At 40.3% G+C, this 15,773-nt stretch overlaps 2 protein-coding genes across 2 annotated transcripts; both read left to right on the top strand.

The window, feature by feature from the left end:
• The first annotated feature begins 338 nt into the window (after positions 1 to 338).
• LOC107715352 (claudin-like protein ZF-A89) lies at positions 339 to 1,142 on the top strand. Its single transcript, XM_016521458.1, has one exon. The coding sequence runs from the start codon at positions 394 to 396 to the stop codon at positions 1,018 to 1,020; it is 627 nt and encodes a 208-aa protein (XP_016376944.1). The 5' UTR covers positions 339 to 393; the 3' UTR covers positions 1,021 to 1,142.
• Positions 1,143 to 3,473: 2,331 nt separating this feature from the next.
• LOC107715291 (claudin-4-like) lies at positions 3,474 to 4,272 on the top strand. The gene has a single exon (XM_016521366.1). It carries the CDS (start codon positions 3,553 to 3,555, stop codon positions 4,117 to 4,119), a length of 567 nt encoding a protein of 188 aa, XP_016376852.1. The 5' UTR covers positions 3,474 to 3,552; the 3' UTR covers positions 4,120 to 4,272.
• Positions 4,273 to 15,773: the final 11,501 nt, after the last annotated feature.

The following is a 15,773-nucleotide window of genomic DNA, read 5'->3' on the forward strand; positions in this document are numbered from 1 at the left end:
TATATATATATATATATATAATTTGCAATTATTTATTATAAACCACGATTTGTGAGTCTATGTGGCCTATGCAAATGTATCTTGCGTTACATGTTTAAATCATGAAGAATCATGCATTTTCAATGCGTTAGGCCTTTCAGTGGCTTTTAAAAAGTGATTGGAACAAGATCGAATTTCAAAAAATTGGTGGGGACATGAGCCACGTGCAAATGATATGATTATGTCCGTGGTTTGTTATTTCAGACAGCCTTGTTTTTTAAATTAATTAGGAGGAAAGAGCGGGAAATACTGACCAGCTGCATCAAATCACATTACAAACCATGCACTATAAATAATTGCATCGGCCATTCAGGTGATAGGGTCTGCTACTTTGCATACTAACACGAACGTATAATGGCATCTGCTGGGCTTCAGATTTTGGCCACTGCCTTCGCGGTCATCGGCTTGTTGGGAGATATCATTATCTGCGCGCTCCCCATGTGGAAAGTGACGGCGTTTATTGGCAACAACATCGTGACCGCACAGATCTTCTGGGAAGGCCTTTGGATGAACTGCGTGCAGCAGAGCACAGGGCAGATGCAGTGCAAGGTCTATGACTCCATGCTGGCGCTACCACAAGATCTCCAGGCCGCTCGAGCTCTTGTTATCATCTCCATTCTCGTGACCTCCTTGGGAGTTATTCTGGCTGTCGCTGGAGGCAAGTGCACCAACTGCATTGACGATCAGGATGCAAAGGCTAAAGTGGGGGTCGTGGCCGGCGTGTTCTTCCTGGTGGGTGGCGTTCTGTGCCTGATCCCGGTCTGCTGGTGCGCGCACACCGTCATCAGAGACTTCTACAACCCCATTCTGTCTGAGGCTCAGAAGCGGGAGCTGGGAGCATCGCTGTTCATCGGCTGGGGTGCGTCTGGGCTGCTGATCATCGGTGGAGCGCTTCTGTGTTGCCAGTGCCCGAAGAGTGACGGTCGCGGTTATTCCGTGAAGTACTCTGCACCGAGGTCTGCTCCAGGAGCCTATGTGTGAGACTCCGACTTTCTGGACTGGAATTAATTCTCCTGTTTGTTGAAGGAAGAGATTTGAACGTTTTACTTATGTTCTTGCATGACTATTTTAACAATAAATTAATGTCTGTTTTGTGTAATTTACTTTTTATTATGTGGTTTATTATTATTATTATTATTATTATTTATTTTATAAAGTTTCTATAACCTTAGGAACAAGTGCGCAGCCATTTTTAGGATTCTTTAAATTAAAATGTTTGCGGTCCGGTTCTAGACACGGGACAAACCAAAAACTGGGCCGGTACTGTACGCTTTTAAAAAGGTCCAAATATGGACCATTTCCGTGGCAACTTAATTTCATGTTTTGGAAGGGTAGTGCCACCGTGTTTGTTTCCTGAGTGCATGCGTGCTTTTGTACCAAACTTACCAATCCATTACAATGCTGGGGCTGGGGCTGGGACTGGGCCCCCCCATCAAGCGCCAAATGCAGCAACAAAGTTCTGTATTTGGATGGTGGAAGGAAAAGGCAGTTTTTTTTTTAAAGCGAATTAAGATCTACTGATTCTCAAATTCAACCTCATGGTATGCATAAGGCAAAGTTTTCAAAATCCATATGTAAGCTAGCTTGGTGTTACACCCCCACCCCAGTTGTACGTTGCTTTAGATGAAAGATGCTACACTCTAAAAATAAAAGTGCTTTAAAAGGTTCTTCAAGCGATGCCATAGAAGAACCATTTTTGGTTCCACAAAGAACCATTCAGTCAAAGGTTCTTTAAAGAACCATCTCTTTCTTACCTTTTTATAATCTGAAGCACCTTCTTTCACCACAAAGAACCTTTTGTGAAACAGAAAGGTTCTTCAGATGTTAAAGGCTCTTTATGGAACCATTTGGGCAAAAAGGTTCTTCTATGGCATTGTGAAGCACCTTAATTTTTAAGAGTGTAGATCCCAAATCAGATGTGGCTCTTGCAGGGGCAGTTGTGCAAACCTGTTAAGTCTGTTAGCCAAGGGGATAATCAGTCTTTCTTTTTAGATTCAAATCAGACCAATCTACCTTTTTGCAACTGACCTTAAAGTTATGACCAGTCTTGAAGTAAAAAAAGATGACCAACTTTTTAGTCTAAGCAGTTAATGCAGCCGGCCCAGAGGTTTGACATTAACATATCATGATTTGAAACCTGCACCATAGGAGCCGTACTTAAGAGCTGCAGGGCAAGTGAAACTGATCAGAATAGAATTATGTATATTTGTAGGCAAAAACCAGGAAATGAGTTAGCATTTTACACTTCCAGTTTCATTGTCCAGAAAGCAAAGTAAAAAAAAAAAAAAGGGTTTTTGTTTAAATGCCTGAGATAACGACTGTGGTTAACCTAAGAGCTTTGCAGGTTTATTCAAAGAAATATACATCAGTAATCCTTGTGTGAGTGTTTTAAGCTCTTGTCTCGAAAAGGCGGTTGCTAACAAGTGGCTAAATGAGACCACAGAGGTTGTTGGGGACATTAAACATCGCACTGAACAGGAACTCAAAACCTTCAGGGAAAACATTTGTTTAAATAAAGAGTTGATGGAAGCTTAGTCATGTAACAGTGGTATAGTTTGTTTACAGCCTTCATTTAGCTTTTTACTTCTGGTGATTGTATTTATGCTACAAAATTCACAAAAGTTGTTTGTCACAGACCTCATTTTCAGCAATAATAAAAAACAAACCTTTTGTCAAAGGGAACCAGGGCTAACCTCCAGGCTAGCCTAAAAATATGTTACTGCAGTGTTCTATAGTAACAAAGTGTCATTTGTTCATAAAACTATGTATGACTTCAGAAAACTTGGAAATAACTTTTTTTGGAGCATAGTCTCTATGAACTGTTGTTTTATGAAAACAAATGAAAAATAAACAGCATACAGGTTTGGAATGAGCTTTAGGGTGAGTAAATAAAGACAGAAGGCGCATCCCAATTTGCATACTTGTGCACTATTCTGCCGTTTTTAGTATAAATAGTGCGAGTAGTGTGTTCACACTGAAAATTCCAAAATGTAAAAGTGCACTTAAAATGCCTGGATGATGTACTTAACTAAAATGTATAATGTTGGACACTTTATGCACTCAACTGTCGCAGCTTTATACTGGATGAGGAAGTGTTCCTGATGTTGGATGACAAATTAATCTTATATAATTCATACACTATACTGTTGAGTACGTAGAGTACAGTGCATCATTTGGGACACAACTAGAATTTTTATTTTGGATGAACTATTGTTTTAGTGAAGCCATGCCAATTTCAGTGTTTTCAATTTAGGCTAGCTGTTGCTTAAAATAATAGAATTGTACTTTTTCCATGAATCTGTCCTTATTGTGGCTTTACTGATTAGAAGAATCAAGTTGAGCAGGAAACTCAATATGGGTCTCCTCCCCTTGCTTTGCTTTCTCTTTGTTCAAATACCAATACCTGAGGTACAACAAGGAAGAGCATTCACTTTGTCAATAGTCGTTTGCGCTCACAACTACAACGTTTTTCCTCCCTTTTATTGCAGATGAATCGGCTTTGTTCTGTAAAAGATGAGGAGAAGACAAATCTTGGCTGTATGTCTGGCTGTGTTGGGTCTGTGCGGTACTATCCTGGTGTGTGCATTACCTATGTGGAAAGTGACAGCCTTCGTGGGAGCAAACATCGTGACAGCACAGGTTTTCTGGGAAGGCTTGTGGATGAACTGCGTCCTGCAGAGCACCGGTCACATGCAGTGCAAAGCGTATGACTCCATCCTGGCTCTTACTCAAGATCTCCAGGCAGCTCGAGCTTTGATCTGTGCCTCTATTGCAGTCAGTGTGGTTGCCATTGGACTGTCCATTGTTGGAGCCGACTGCACCAACTTTTATAGAGAAGAGCGGCTTAAAAAGACTAACACTGGAATAGCAGCTGGTGCAGTCTTTATAGTTGCAGGTGTACTGTGCCTTGTTGCTGTCAGCTGGTCGGCATATGTTATCATCGTGGACTTCTATAATCCTCAAGCAATAGCGGGGAGAAAAGGAGAACTGGGAGCCTCCATCTATGTAGGATGGGCGGCCGGTGTTCTGCTGATTGTAGGTGGTGGGCTGCTCATCAGCACATTCTCCAACCGATGTTGACCAGATGTGTTTTAAGCCTTAAGTAACTCAAGTGATGTTTGGATTGTGCAACTTTTGTTGCGAACATCTGACTGTTAGTAAAAATGCGTTTATATGGTCACAAATGAGCTTTTTTTGATTAGTGATTTATAATATGTTAAATATTATAGGCAAGGCAAGGAAAGTTAATTAATATATAGCACATTTCATACAATGGTAATTCAAAGTGCTTTACAGAAAGAGGATTAAAACAATCAGTAATCATAAAAAGGAAAAATCATAATCATAATAAAATAAAATAAAAAATTATAATTACAATAAATGAGCTAAAATGAAAAATTATATATTAAAAGGACATAAAAGGAAGATTTAAAAAGAACAGTGCAGTGCAATCTATACAGCAGAAAAACAGTGTATAAAAATATTCTTTTTTATTTTGTCACAATTTGCTATTTATTTGCAGGCTCAAATGAAAAAAAAATCCAATATTTGTTGAACCCCATTTCTTAAATCGGTTGTATGTCTGTCTTCTTTACTTATTATATTGTTCAGTCATTTGTTCAGATAGTTATTAAGCTGTGTTATGTTTATAAAATTGGTTTTCTGATTATAAATATAACTTTTCTTTTGTTTTTTTAGATTTCAGGTTGCCTTAGATTTACCAACTAGTAACAAACCAGCAATATTTTAAATATTTTATCTTATTTAATATAAATGTGACCAAAATGTGAAAATGTCAAATAAATACTAATAATTCATGTAATTTTTGATTTTTTTAATGTACATTTATTTGTGTTTTACTTTTTCCAATGTAGAGAACACAATGAGAATACAAACAAATTAAAATTATGTTTAAAACAGGTTTAACTGAAGGATTAGTCACAAGAATATTTAAGATTATTGTGTAGAATGTTTTAAATAATATTTGGATAAGTACAGATGTAACCCCTTTTCCCAGTGCTGGTTATAGGTAGCTAAACTACTTTAAAAATTGTAACATGGGAGGGGGCCCTGGGTGTGGTTTGAAAATAAATACTAATAAAACAAATAACTCAGGTGTTACGTTTCTTTTTTTAACTATTGGTTTTACACAACACTTATTGACGATACCTCCCTTTTATGTAGTAATTTCACGTTTAATTCAAAATATCCCATTAAAATGGGATCTTTTAATTAACTGTTGTAAACTCAAACACAACAAATGTGAATGGGAGAAATTATATACAATTTACTGAAGTAAACTTGAAATTAAAAGTATTCAGTATAGACAATTAAATATGAAACTGAAAATAAAAGCAAATAGTTAAACAATATACACTATAAAAAGCAGTTTCAATATAAACCCTCTGTTCAACTGAGTATCAATCAGAGTTTCTCTTATTCTATTTTCTTTTGTTTTGCATAGACTGCGCAAACTGCATTTGTTCCGTGTAATTTTTCCAAATTCACTTGAAAATCAGAGTAATTACTGATTTGAATCATCATTCCCCTATGAATAATAGTAAACGGTGTATCTGAAGGTTTTCCGGGCTCATCATAGGTTAAACGAAAGACTGGCTTCACCGCTCGTCTGGATACTCGAGAGCCTGATGCTCCATTATCCTCCACTGATGTATTAGATTCAAGGACGTCTCCCTCTTCTAAATCTGTGTCCACCACAGTATCAGGAAGTGGATGTGGAACCTCAATTTCTGAGCCCTCCGACAAAGCTGTTTCACCCCAGTCTCCATTTTCCTGACCAGAACTAGGTTCCCCTTCCTCCATCCCTCCATCATCTGCCCTCGGGATGTTCTACTGAGATGTTGGGTGTTCTCCAACTTTCATTTGGAATTCATCCAAATTCAAAAGATGAATTTGGTAAGCATAGTCATCCTCATAATCAGAACTTTCTGGGGGGTTTTCTCCATCATTTGACCTGGACAAATCAGATCTTCTTTTTCTGGTCTGAGCTCTGGTGACAGGGTTCTTAACTACTCTTTCTTTTTCCAGAGAAGTAGGCATACGAACCAAATAACCAATTGGCAACAGATGGTCTCTGTGTAGAGTCTTGATAACACCGACCCCATGTTCCGGCTTGACCCGGTAAACTGGTAAGTTTGTCAGTTTCTCGACGATTACATAAGGTACAGCCTTCCAACGGTCTTGCAGCTTATGTTTTCCTTTAAGTCCAACATTTCGGATGAGTACCCGATCACCTTTCTCCAATGATTGGTTCCGGACTCTTTGATCATATCGTGTTTTGTTTTTCAGATGAGTCTTGTTAGCAACATCGGAAGCAAGTTCATAAGCTTTCTTTAAGTCTTTTTTCATCTCACTGATGTACTTCTGATATTGGATCTCATTTTCACCATCCGGTGAGGTACCAAAACAGATGTCGACTGGCAAACGAGCTTCCCTACCGAACATTAGGAAGTAGGGGGAGTAGCCAGTGGCATCGTTTGTTGTGCAATTATATGCATGTACCAAATGACTGATGTATTGACTCCACTTCTGTTTTTTGAAAGGTTGAGTATTCCCAGCATTGCCAAGAGAGTACGATTAAATCGCTCAGGTTGAGGATTTCCCTGAGGATGGTAAGGAGTGGTTCGGGATTTTCTGACTCCCAACATTGACAAGAGCTCCTTGATTAATCTACTCTCAAAGTCAGTGCCTTGGTCCGAATGTATTCTGGCGGGTAACCCATAGTGCACAAAGTATTTTTCATATAACACCTGGGCTACAGTATTGGCTTTTTGGTCTTTTGTTGGGAATGCCTGGGCGTACCGAGTGTAATGATCCGTTACCACTAACACATTGGCAACTCCCTTAGAATCTGATTCTAAGGACAAGAAATCAATACACACAAGATCCAGTGGACCATTGCTTGTGATCTGGTTCAAAGATGATTTCTGTGGCAAGGACTTTCTAGAAATACATCTTCCACAGTTCTTGATGTATTGTGCAATCTCAGAATTCATTTTAGGCCAGTAAAACCGGGCCTTGACAAGATCCATTGTTCTTTCCACCCCAAGATGGCCCGACTCATCGTGAAGAGATCTCAACACCACAGGTTGGTATTTCCTTGGTAAGACAAGCTGCTTAACTTCCTTTCCGGGAGACTTTTGGGTCACTCTGTACAGAAGTCCATCAAGTATTACCAGCTTTTCACGTTCACGTTGCAGTAGGAATAAGTGAGGATCACCTTGTGTTGTTAATGTAGCTTGTCCACCTGATTTTATTCCTATCTTTACTGCATTTATGACAGGATCAAGATCTTGAGCTTTCTTTAACTGTTCAGGTGTCAGCTGCTCAAGGCAACCCAATTCCAGATGTGTTGGAAAGGCGTAAGCATCTGGAATAACGATGGATGGCACTCCAAGCTGATCCACCTGCCGTGTGGAAACTTCAGGGGGCTCAGACAGATTGACTTGATGACACACTGCTTTAATTCCTGACAAAGGAATTTCTCTCCATTCTTCCAGTGACTCTATTGAGTTTCTCGACAATAGATCCGCATCAATGTTGTGCCGTCCCGGACGATACTGGATGGTGAAATCATATGTTGCCAGAGCAGCAAGCCATCGATGGCCGGTGGCACTGAGCTTTGCTGTAGTTAGCACATAAGTCAACGGGTTATTATCTGTCCGTACAGTGAATTTGGCACCATAGAGGAAATCATGGAATTTATCTACCACAGCCCATTTAAGTGCCAAAAACTCTAACTGATGGACTGGATACCGTTGCTCTGAAGGACTCAGCTTCCTACTGGCAAAGGCTACTGGTCTCAAACCTTCTGGATGCTCTTGATTTAACACTGCTCCCAATCCATTCCTGCTTGCATCTACATGCAATATATATGGTTTGGTTGGGTCCGCGAAAGCTAGAACAGGAGCATTTGTCAAACAGTAGAGTATCCTATTAAATGCCTCCGAGCATGGGTGATCCCACCTGGCACCAAAAGGCTCGGACTCCTTGAAGTAACATGGTGACTTGTCTGTTTCAGGTTTTCTGTTACGTTGGGTGGGTGGGTAACCTTTGGTAAGGTCGGTTAAAGGTCGCACAATAGCGGAATAGTTTGCTGTAAATCTACGATAATAACCACAAAACCCAAGGAAGGATCTCAAGTATTTAAGATCAGTAGGCTGTTTCCAGCGTTTCACCGCTTCAACCTTCTCAGGGTCTGTGGCAATGCCAGATTTGGACACAATATGTCCAACATACTTAACTTGAGGTTGACAAAACTGGCATTTGTTTATAGAGATCTTCAACCCCACCTCTTCCAATCTGTCAAGAACCCTCAGAAGGCGTTCCTCGTGTTCTTCCAAGGTCTTACCGAAGACGATTATATCATCCAAATAGACAATGACTTGAAGAAGATGCATATCCCCCACGGCTTTTTCCATTAGCCGCTGAAATGTCGCAGGGGCTCCAGTAATGCCTTGCGGCATACGCTCAAATTGGAAAAAGCCAAGGGGGCATATAAAAGCGGTTTTCTCCTTGTCTTCTTCAGCCATTGCCATTTGGTAGTATCCACTTCGGAGATCTAGGACAGAGAACCATTGGCTTCCTGATAAGCACTCCAGGGCATCCTCCACACGGGGCATCGTATACTGGTCAGGAATGGTACGTTTGTTTAGTGTGTGATAATCTACACACATGCGGATGCTGCCATTTTTCTTCCTCGCTATGACAATAGGAGAGGCAAATGGACTCTGTGACTCCTTAATAATGCCCGCTGCCAGTAGCCCTTGAAGGTGGCGGCATACATCATCAATGTCCGCTGGTGTCAAACGACGAGATCTCTCCCTGAATGGACGAGCATCATTGAGCCGGATTTGATGTTCCACGCCTTTAGCCAGCCCTACATCCCATTCATGAAGAGAAAAAACATTGCGTCATTCGGCAAGCTTCTGACTCAGCCTTTTCTTCCAATCCTCCGAAATGGGTGAATCCCCAAAATTAAAGAGATTTGGATCTAGAAAAGTAGTGTTTTGCTCATCCTGCTGTGCAACTGTCACTATATCAATAATATACATATGAGCAAGGACAGTACCCACAGGAAGGGAGATTTCTTTTAAGGACTCGTTCTGCATTAAAATGAGAAACCTTTTCTCATCTACTCGTGAAGAAGGGAGTACAAAGGACTGCACTAACATACCAGCTGGCAAGGCAATAGAGCTAGGTGATTCAACTAGTAGAATATCTTTGCCTGCAGGGGAGAATTTTTCCACTTTACAGGTAGCCAAACACTCTTTCCTAGGAGCCATAGTGAGAGGACCAGGGCCTAACCATTTCACTTGTCCTACAGTATCATCGTTCTCTTTCATCTGGGTGGACAGTTGTTTCTGTTGAAGAACCTGAGAAAGTATGGGCTCTAATCTAAAACATTGAGCAGACGTTGTTTCTGGTGTCCCCTGGCAGAGGTCAGCTAAACGTTTGAACAAATTGGCATTTGTTCCAATGATAACAGGAACTTGGTCTGAGTTACGAGGTTCTGGACACACCAATGCAAGTACTGATAAAGATCCCGATACACCTAGGTCTTTAGGGAACTCAAGGTCTACCACAACATAACCTTTGTAGGGGTAGCTTGACTCACTCAATCCCCAAATGGCCAAGCCATTCACTGGATGGATTGGTACCTCTGACAGATATTGGTTGTACCACTTCTCAAAAATAATTGTGACTGGTGAGCCGGTATCAAGAAGGGCTTTGCAAGGATGACCACAAATCTTGATATCTAGAGTAGATGACGGTCCCACCAATCCCTGGGGAACATTAAGTTCTGGCTTAAAGCTTTCAATTGTACTCCTCTTCACATAACAGTTTCTGGTTGACTTGCTTTGCGTGGCTGTTTTTTCTTCTTTGAGCTTTCGCAAGGTTTTCAGCAACTTCTGAATTACTTTGGCATGGTTCTCAGGAGCACTACATCTGCTAGCAATATGCCCATCCTGCCCACAACGATAACAAAAGAAGTCATCAGTATCTGGACCAGACGGGCTTCGGGAGGAGGTACCTCGAGGGTCCAAGGATGGTGTTTGAGATTCTTTCAGCTCCTTTGTAGACTTTACTGCCATAGCGGTTAACTGAGTCTGTAGCTCTTGAACTTGCTTCCTCTGTGCCTGCACCTCACTATTTTGATCTGCACTGCTTGACTTCTTAGTCGGGGTAATACTGTTGCTATTTACCAGAGCAACTGGCGTAGAGCGAGCCGAAGTAGATAACTCTCTTACCATTGACTTCAAATCCTTTATTTCAGCCCGTAAACTGGGAAGTTCAGATTGTTCAGAATTTACATCTTGGCCAATCCGTGCAGTTCGAACATGTTGTTTCCTCCCAGGTACACAGAGCTTGTGCCTTGCTGCATCCTGTTCCTCTTCCTCACGGATTTCATTAAGGAGCTGTAAAACGGTAGGAGGATGGCTCATTCGTTCCCTCAATCTTAACCGCAACAGCAGCATATCTGATTCAGTAGCCCCTCTGATGAGCTGCTCGACCCGTGCTTTGTCAGCTTGTGTGACATCTAGGCCTCCTTTCTGCACCGCTTTGGTAAGGGAGCGCTCCACCCCTCTCAAAAACACTGATAAAAGCTCACCAGGATTTTGTCGCAGTGACCGAAAAGCGAAATACAAATCTTCACCTGACTCGGCTGTTCCAAACGCACTTTCTAAAGCCTCTATATATTCAATAGGACTCGCATCTGGATGCGTCATTCGTACAGCTTGAATGATTTCCAAAGCTGGACCCTTTAGACTTTCTACGATCCTTCTCCTCTTTTCTTTGATGGAGCAGTCACACTCTTCTATCATGAGTCTGGATTGGTTGCTCCAACTGTCTAAAGTCTCTTCCCCTACAGGAGTAGGGATTATTCCTGACAAAGTTCTAAGGCGACGATAAGCACTGCTCTCTGGAGTGGATCTTGTTGTTTTTTCTAACAGTTCGCCAACGGCTCTGATTATGGATTCAGGACTATTTCCTGATGTTATGTTAGAACCTTGGATAGATGGTATGTCCTCCCATGACTTGCCTTCTTCTCTTAGTAATCTGGACAACTTCTCTGTGAAACGATCACGATCAGTAGTTTCAGTCTGCTCACCTGCCACTGTTATCAACCAGGCATCACCTCCACTCAAAGGTACCACTTCAGGAGGGATTACTGCTGCATCTACGATTTCACGACATTCACACAACACATTGAGGCAGTTTAGTTCCTGCTTAAATACTTTTCCTCTAACTCTTACTCTTCCAAGAGCTTTGATCGTCTCCATGGTCTCCTCGATGTGTACTACTTCAGTTTCTTCTGGCACTCTGGATATCATAACTGCATGAGCGGGATCAATTCCCTCACCCCTACACCAATTATGGAGTTCAGCCTTCCTTGCCATACTTACTGGGCCAGCCTTAACTGTTCTTTCTCCCTCAAAGTCAATCTCAGATATTCAGCGTACTTCAAATAGCAAAAAAAAAAAAATGTATTTTAACAAAAAAAATATCCCAGCGGTGCCTCCATTTTATGTTACCCCTTTTCCCAGTGCTGGTTATAGGTAGCTAAACTACTTTAAAAATTGTAACATGGGATGGGGCCCTGGGTGTGGTTTGAAAATAAATACTAATAAAACAAATAACTCAGGTGTTACGTTTCTTTTTGTAACTATTGGTTTTACACAACACTTATTGACGGTACCTCCCTTTTATGTAGTAATTTCACGTTTAATTCAAAATATCCCATTAAAATGGGATCTTTTAATTAACTGTTGTAAACTCAAACACAACAAATGTGAATGGGAGAAATTATATACAATTTACTGAAGTAAACTTGAAATTAAAAGTATTCCGTATAGACAATTAAATATGAAACTGAAAATAAAAGCAAATAGTTAAACAATATACACTATAAAAAGCAGTTTCAATATAAACCCTCTGTTCAACTGACACCAAGATAAATGAAATTGAAACTCAGTAGGTCTATGACATTAAATTAAGTGGGCCCACACACATACATCTGTCTCTTGTTCACTCAGTCTTAAACAAAATAAATCGTTGCAGGCCTGGGACGTGGCTTGAGAGCGTGGTGTCCAAAAACAAAAACTGGCCGCTTCACTTTAAAAGCAACACAAAATGTTTAACTGCACGTACTTTATAGTACTCACGACCTGAGAGGCTGTATCTAGTCCAGTGACCACGAACAACAGGCACAACTGTACAGGGCGGCAAGTTCAGCAGATACGGGATCCAGTGAAGAGTATTCAGCGCCACAACTCATCAAAGAAAACTTCTTTTTCCATGGATCAGGAGATTTTCCCGGTCAATAAACAAATGGCTAAAAAAAACAACTGTCCGTTTCCTTTAAACAAGTAGATAAGCATCCCAGAAGAGCACACCGATTTGTCATCCATATTACTGGGTGTACTTTATCATAGTTGTAGAGAACTAACGTGGATTGCAAGTTCTTTTAACTTTCTCCTTACAAGCTGCAATTGCTGCGCCCATCTCCTAAACCCCGCCCACTCAGGAACAGTAAACACTGAAAATCACCCAATCAGAGACCAGTAAAATGAAGATGAGCAGGCTTCTAATGCAAACAATTTAGGGTGTATGAACCCATCTAAATTTTAGTACCTTAAAACTAAACGTATTAACCTTTTGCAGTCTGTATTTCTATATGCATATGAATAAAATCCCATCTGGGCTACACAGATAATGAAAAGATGAAATCCCATGAAGATTTCAGAAGCAAAAGAGCAAGAGGGTGGTTGTAATATTTCAACTAATAAACATTTACACAGCCATATATGGTAATCTATGCTATTAGAAGTTATCTACTATTTATTTATTTTTACATTTCTGAACTTTACGGAAATGTCGTGAGTGTTACTGGCATCAGCAGCATACTGAGCTGATTATATCTTTTGTGGTAAGACCACTAACCAATGTTGCTTGCTTGCAGACAAGCTATCAGCATGAATGCAGAAAGTACAGCCAGGTCTGCCTAACAAAACCAGCCCAATTGCTACTCATAACTAGACCAATTGCATTCCGTGGGGGTGGTCGCTTCAACCCACGACTCAAAAATTATGAAGCTAACAACGTTTGCTGTTCTGTGTCAGCTGCGTCACACGGATACGCTGTTTCCGTTCAGATCAAATCACAACAACGTAGGAAACAGATCCGGCGTGACGCAGCTGACACAGAACAGCATAGGCTGTTTACGTCTAGCGGATACTCTCCAAAATGGCACCAGGGTGATGCGGAGGAGATGAATTTAATAACAGTCAATCAAAAATACCCTTGTTAGAACCTTTTTTTTTTACTTAATTGTCTTTGAAAATCATCCAAAATGTCCTTTAAGATGTCCAGTGGGTGAGTGGAATTTCAGTTAAATCCGACCAGTTGGTCCTGCAAAAAAGTTGGTCCTGGATAAGTGTTCTGCAAAAGAGAAATGTCCTCCCAGCTGAAGAAATGTTGATGTAAAGAAAAGTTGATGTAACGAATCGTCCACGTGTCACAGCAAAGATGTATCCTTCCAGGTTCAGGAATCAAAATTTCAAGTTTGGGTGGCTCGCCATCTCAAATCCACAAAGTTTCACTCAAGCAATAAACCTGATTTGTTTTACCAAAATTTATTTTAAACTTTTCTTGCTCTTTAAACTGTTTAAACATCCATCTCAACTTTCATGAGGAACGAATGTCTTCTTAACAGAATATTGAGGATGTGCAAATTAATATTCATAACTAAACAGAATACATCATTCAACATTTCACAATAATTCATATTAACACTGAGAAAATATGCAAACGATCTTTGAAGTGTACTCAACGATAGGCATAGCAACCTAAAATACATCTTTCAAAGAAAATAAAATACATATAACTCACCAAATCCTGTTTTTAACAGTTTGTTAAACAAGTGCTTCAGATTCAGGGGAGCTTCACAATCAGCTAACATCGGCGCTCAAATCGGCAATCATCACTCTAAAATGATTCATCATCAACCATCAAGTATTATAAGTTTGTTTTTAACCATATTTAAATGAATTTTAAAGGTCCCATATTGTCAAAACTGAAATTTCCTGGCTTTTTTCATGATAACTGAGGTCTCGGTGCTAGAAACCCCCAGACAACATCGAGTCCATGCTATTGCTGAGCAACGACAACATGGAAACATGTCGAAAAGGTTAACTTTAACCACGAAACCAGATCGGCTGACCTGTAACTAGAGATGCACTGATACCGATACTGGTATCGGTATCGGGCCCGATACTGAGCTCATGTACTCGTACTCGTACTCCTTAAAATGCCCCAATACCAAACGCTGATACCTCACAGCATGTGATAAGCGCCATATTCAGACAAAGAAACACCGACAACAGAACAACTATAAATCTTTTTAATCCTTTTGCATCGCTCTCGTGTTCTCGTGCTCATCACATTTCTCGCACTTCTTCTTCTTCTTCTTCTTGTTGCGTTTATTGGCGGTGGGCAAGCCAACTTTTGGTGCATTACCGCCACCAACTGAACTGGAGAGTGGAGTGACAATGAGAAGGCTTTATAAAAATAAATAAATAAAATTACATACAATTATTCCTTATATTCTCCAGTGGCGGCTCGTCAGGGGAGGCAGGGGAGGCACAGCTTCCCCATAATTTTGAGGTGAAAATGGGAGGAGTACGATTTAATGTTAGTAAAATTCACAATTAATTTCAGTTCATGTCTCAGAATGTGTATTTTTTGTTTGTAATTTCACAGTTGTAATACCATAACGTGAAAGCGCCGCTTTTTTTCTATCACGAATGTGACGAATCTGCTGATGTAATCACAACCGCTAATGATAGAGAAGGGTAGGGGGAGGCCGGGGGAGAGGTTAGCTCTCGTGCCTTCGTTGGTAAATATTCTCATGAAGATTCCCGTGTCTATTAGATAACTTATTATCATTTTTCTGAATTTTCTATTACCTAATATTAGTTCTAATGTCATATTATTTGCACCTTCTGATTGTATCTTTGTTTCCAGCATCGGTCTCTCTTTGCTATATGCTCTACACTGTAATAAAATATGCTCAACTGTTTCAATTTCGCCACAAGATCTACATAATCCAGAAGGATGTTTCCTTGATTTTTTGTAAGTTTCCATTTAAAGATGAATGTCCTAATCTTAATCTTGCTATTATTACTTCTTCTCTTCTTTTAAAATCACTTACAGTCTCATTATTTTGAAATCCTACTTTCTTTTGGATTTTATACAGATGTCTACCTGTCTTCTCCATATCCCATTTATGTTGCCAAGATTTAATAACAGCTTGCTTAATAATGTTAGGGTTATGTTTAGTTTTTGTCCTGGTTTTCATTGTGTTTTCAGTTAACCTGTTCCCCTGTGACCTAGTTTTACTTAGTTTCCTAATTGTCATTTTGTTCACCTGTGTTTGATTAATTAACTCATCAGTTCCTTTGTTTGTTCCCCTACAAATATTCTCAGTTCTCCCCTTAGCCTTTGTCCATTCTACTTTAAGTTTAGTTGTGTTTTCTTGCGGTTTTCTGGCTTGGATTTATTAAATCAAGTTTATTGAAATTGCACCTTTCTGCCTTCGTCTGCCTTCCTTTGACACAACGTAACAGAAGAACGGACCCCAACACGTGATGAGGCTGGAGCTGGTTTCCATTAATGTGGCCCCGAAGGGCGGTGTTCATAGCCCTTCAGGG

Source organism: Sinocyclocheilus rhinocerous, unplaced genomic scaffold, assembly GCF_001515625.1.
Source record: "Sinocyclocheilus rhinocerous isolate Xijiao unplaced genomic scaffold, SAMN03320098_v1.1 scaffold299, whole genome shotgun sequence".
NCBI lineage: Eukaryota > Metazoa > Chordata > Actinopteri > Cypriniformes > Cyprinidae > Sinocyclocheilus > Sinocyclocheilus rhinocerous.

Coding starts and splice junctions, on each gene's coding strand:
- LOC107715291 (XM_016521366.1), top strand. CDS start 3,553: ATGAGGAGAAGACAAATCTTGGCTGTATGTCTGGCTGTGTTGGGTCTG.
- LOC107715352 (XM_016521458.1), top strand. CDS start 394: ATGGCATCTGCTGGGCTTCAGATTTTGGCCACTGCCTTCGCGGTCATC.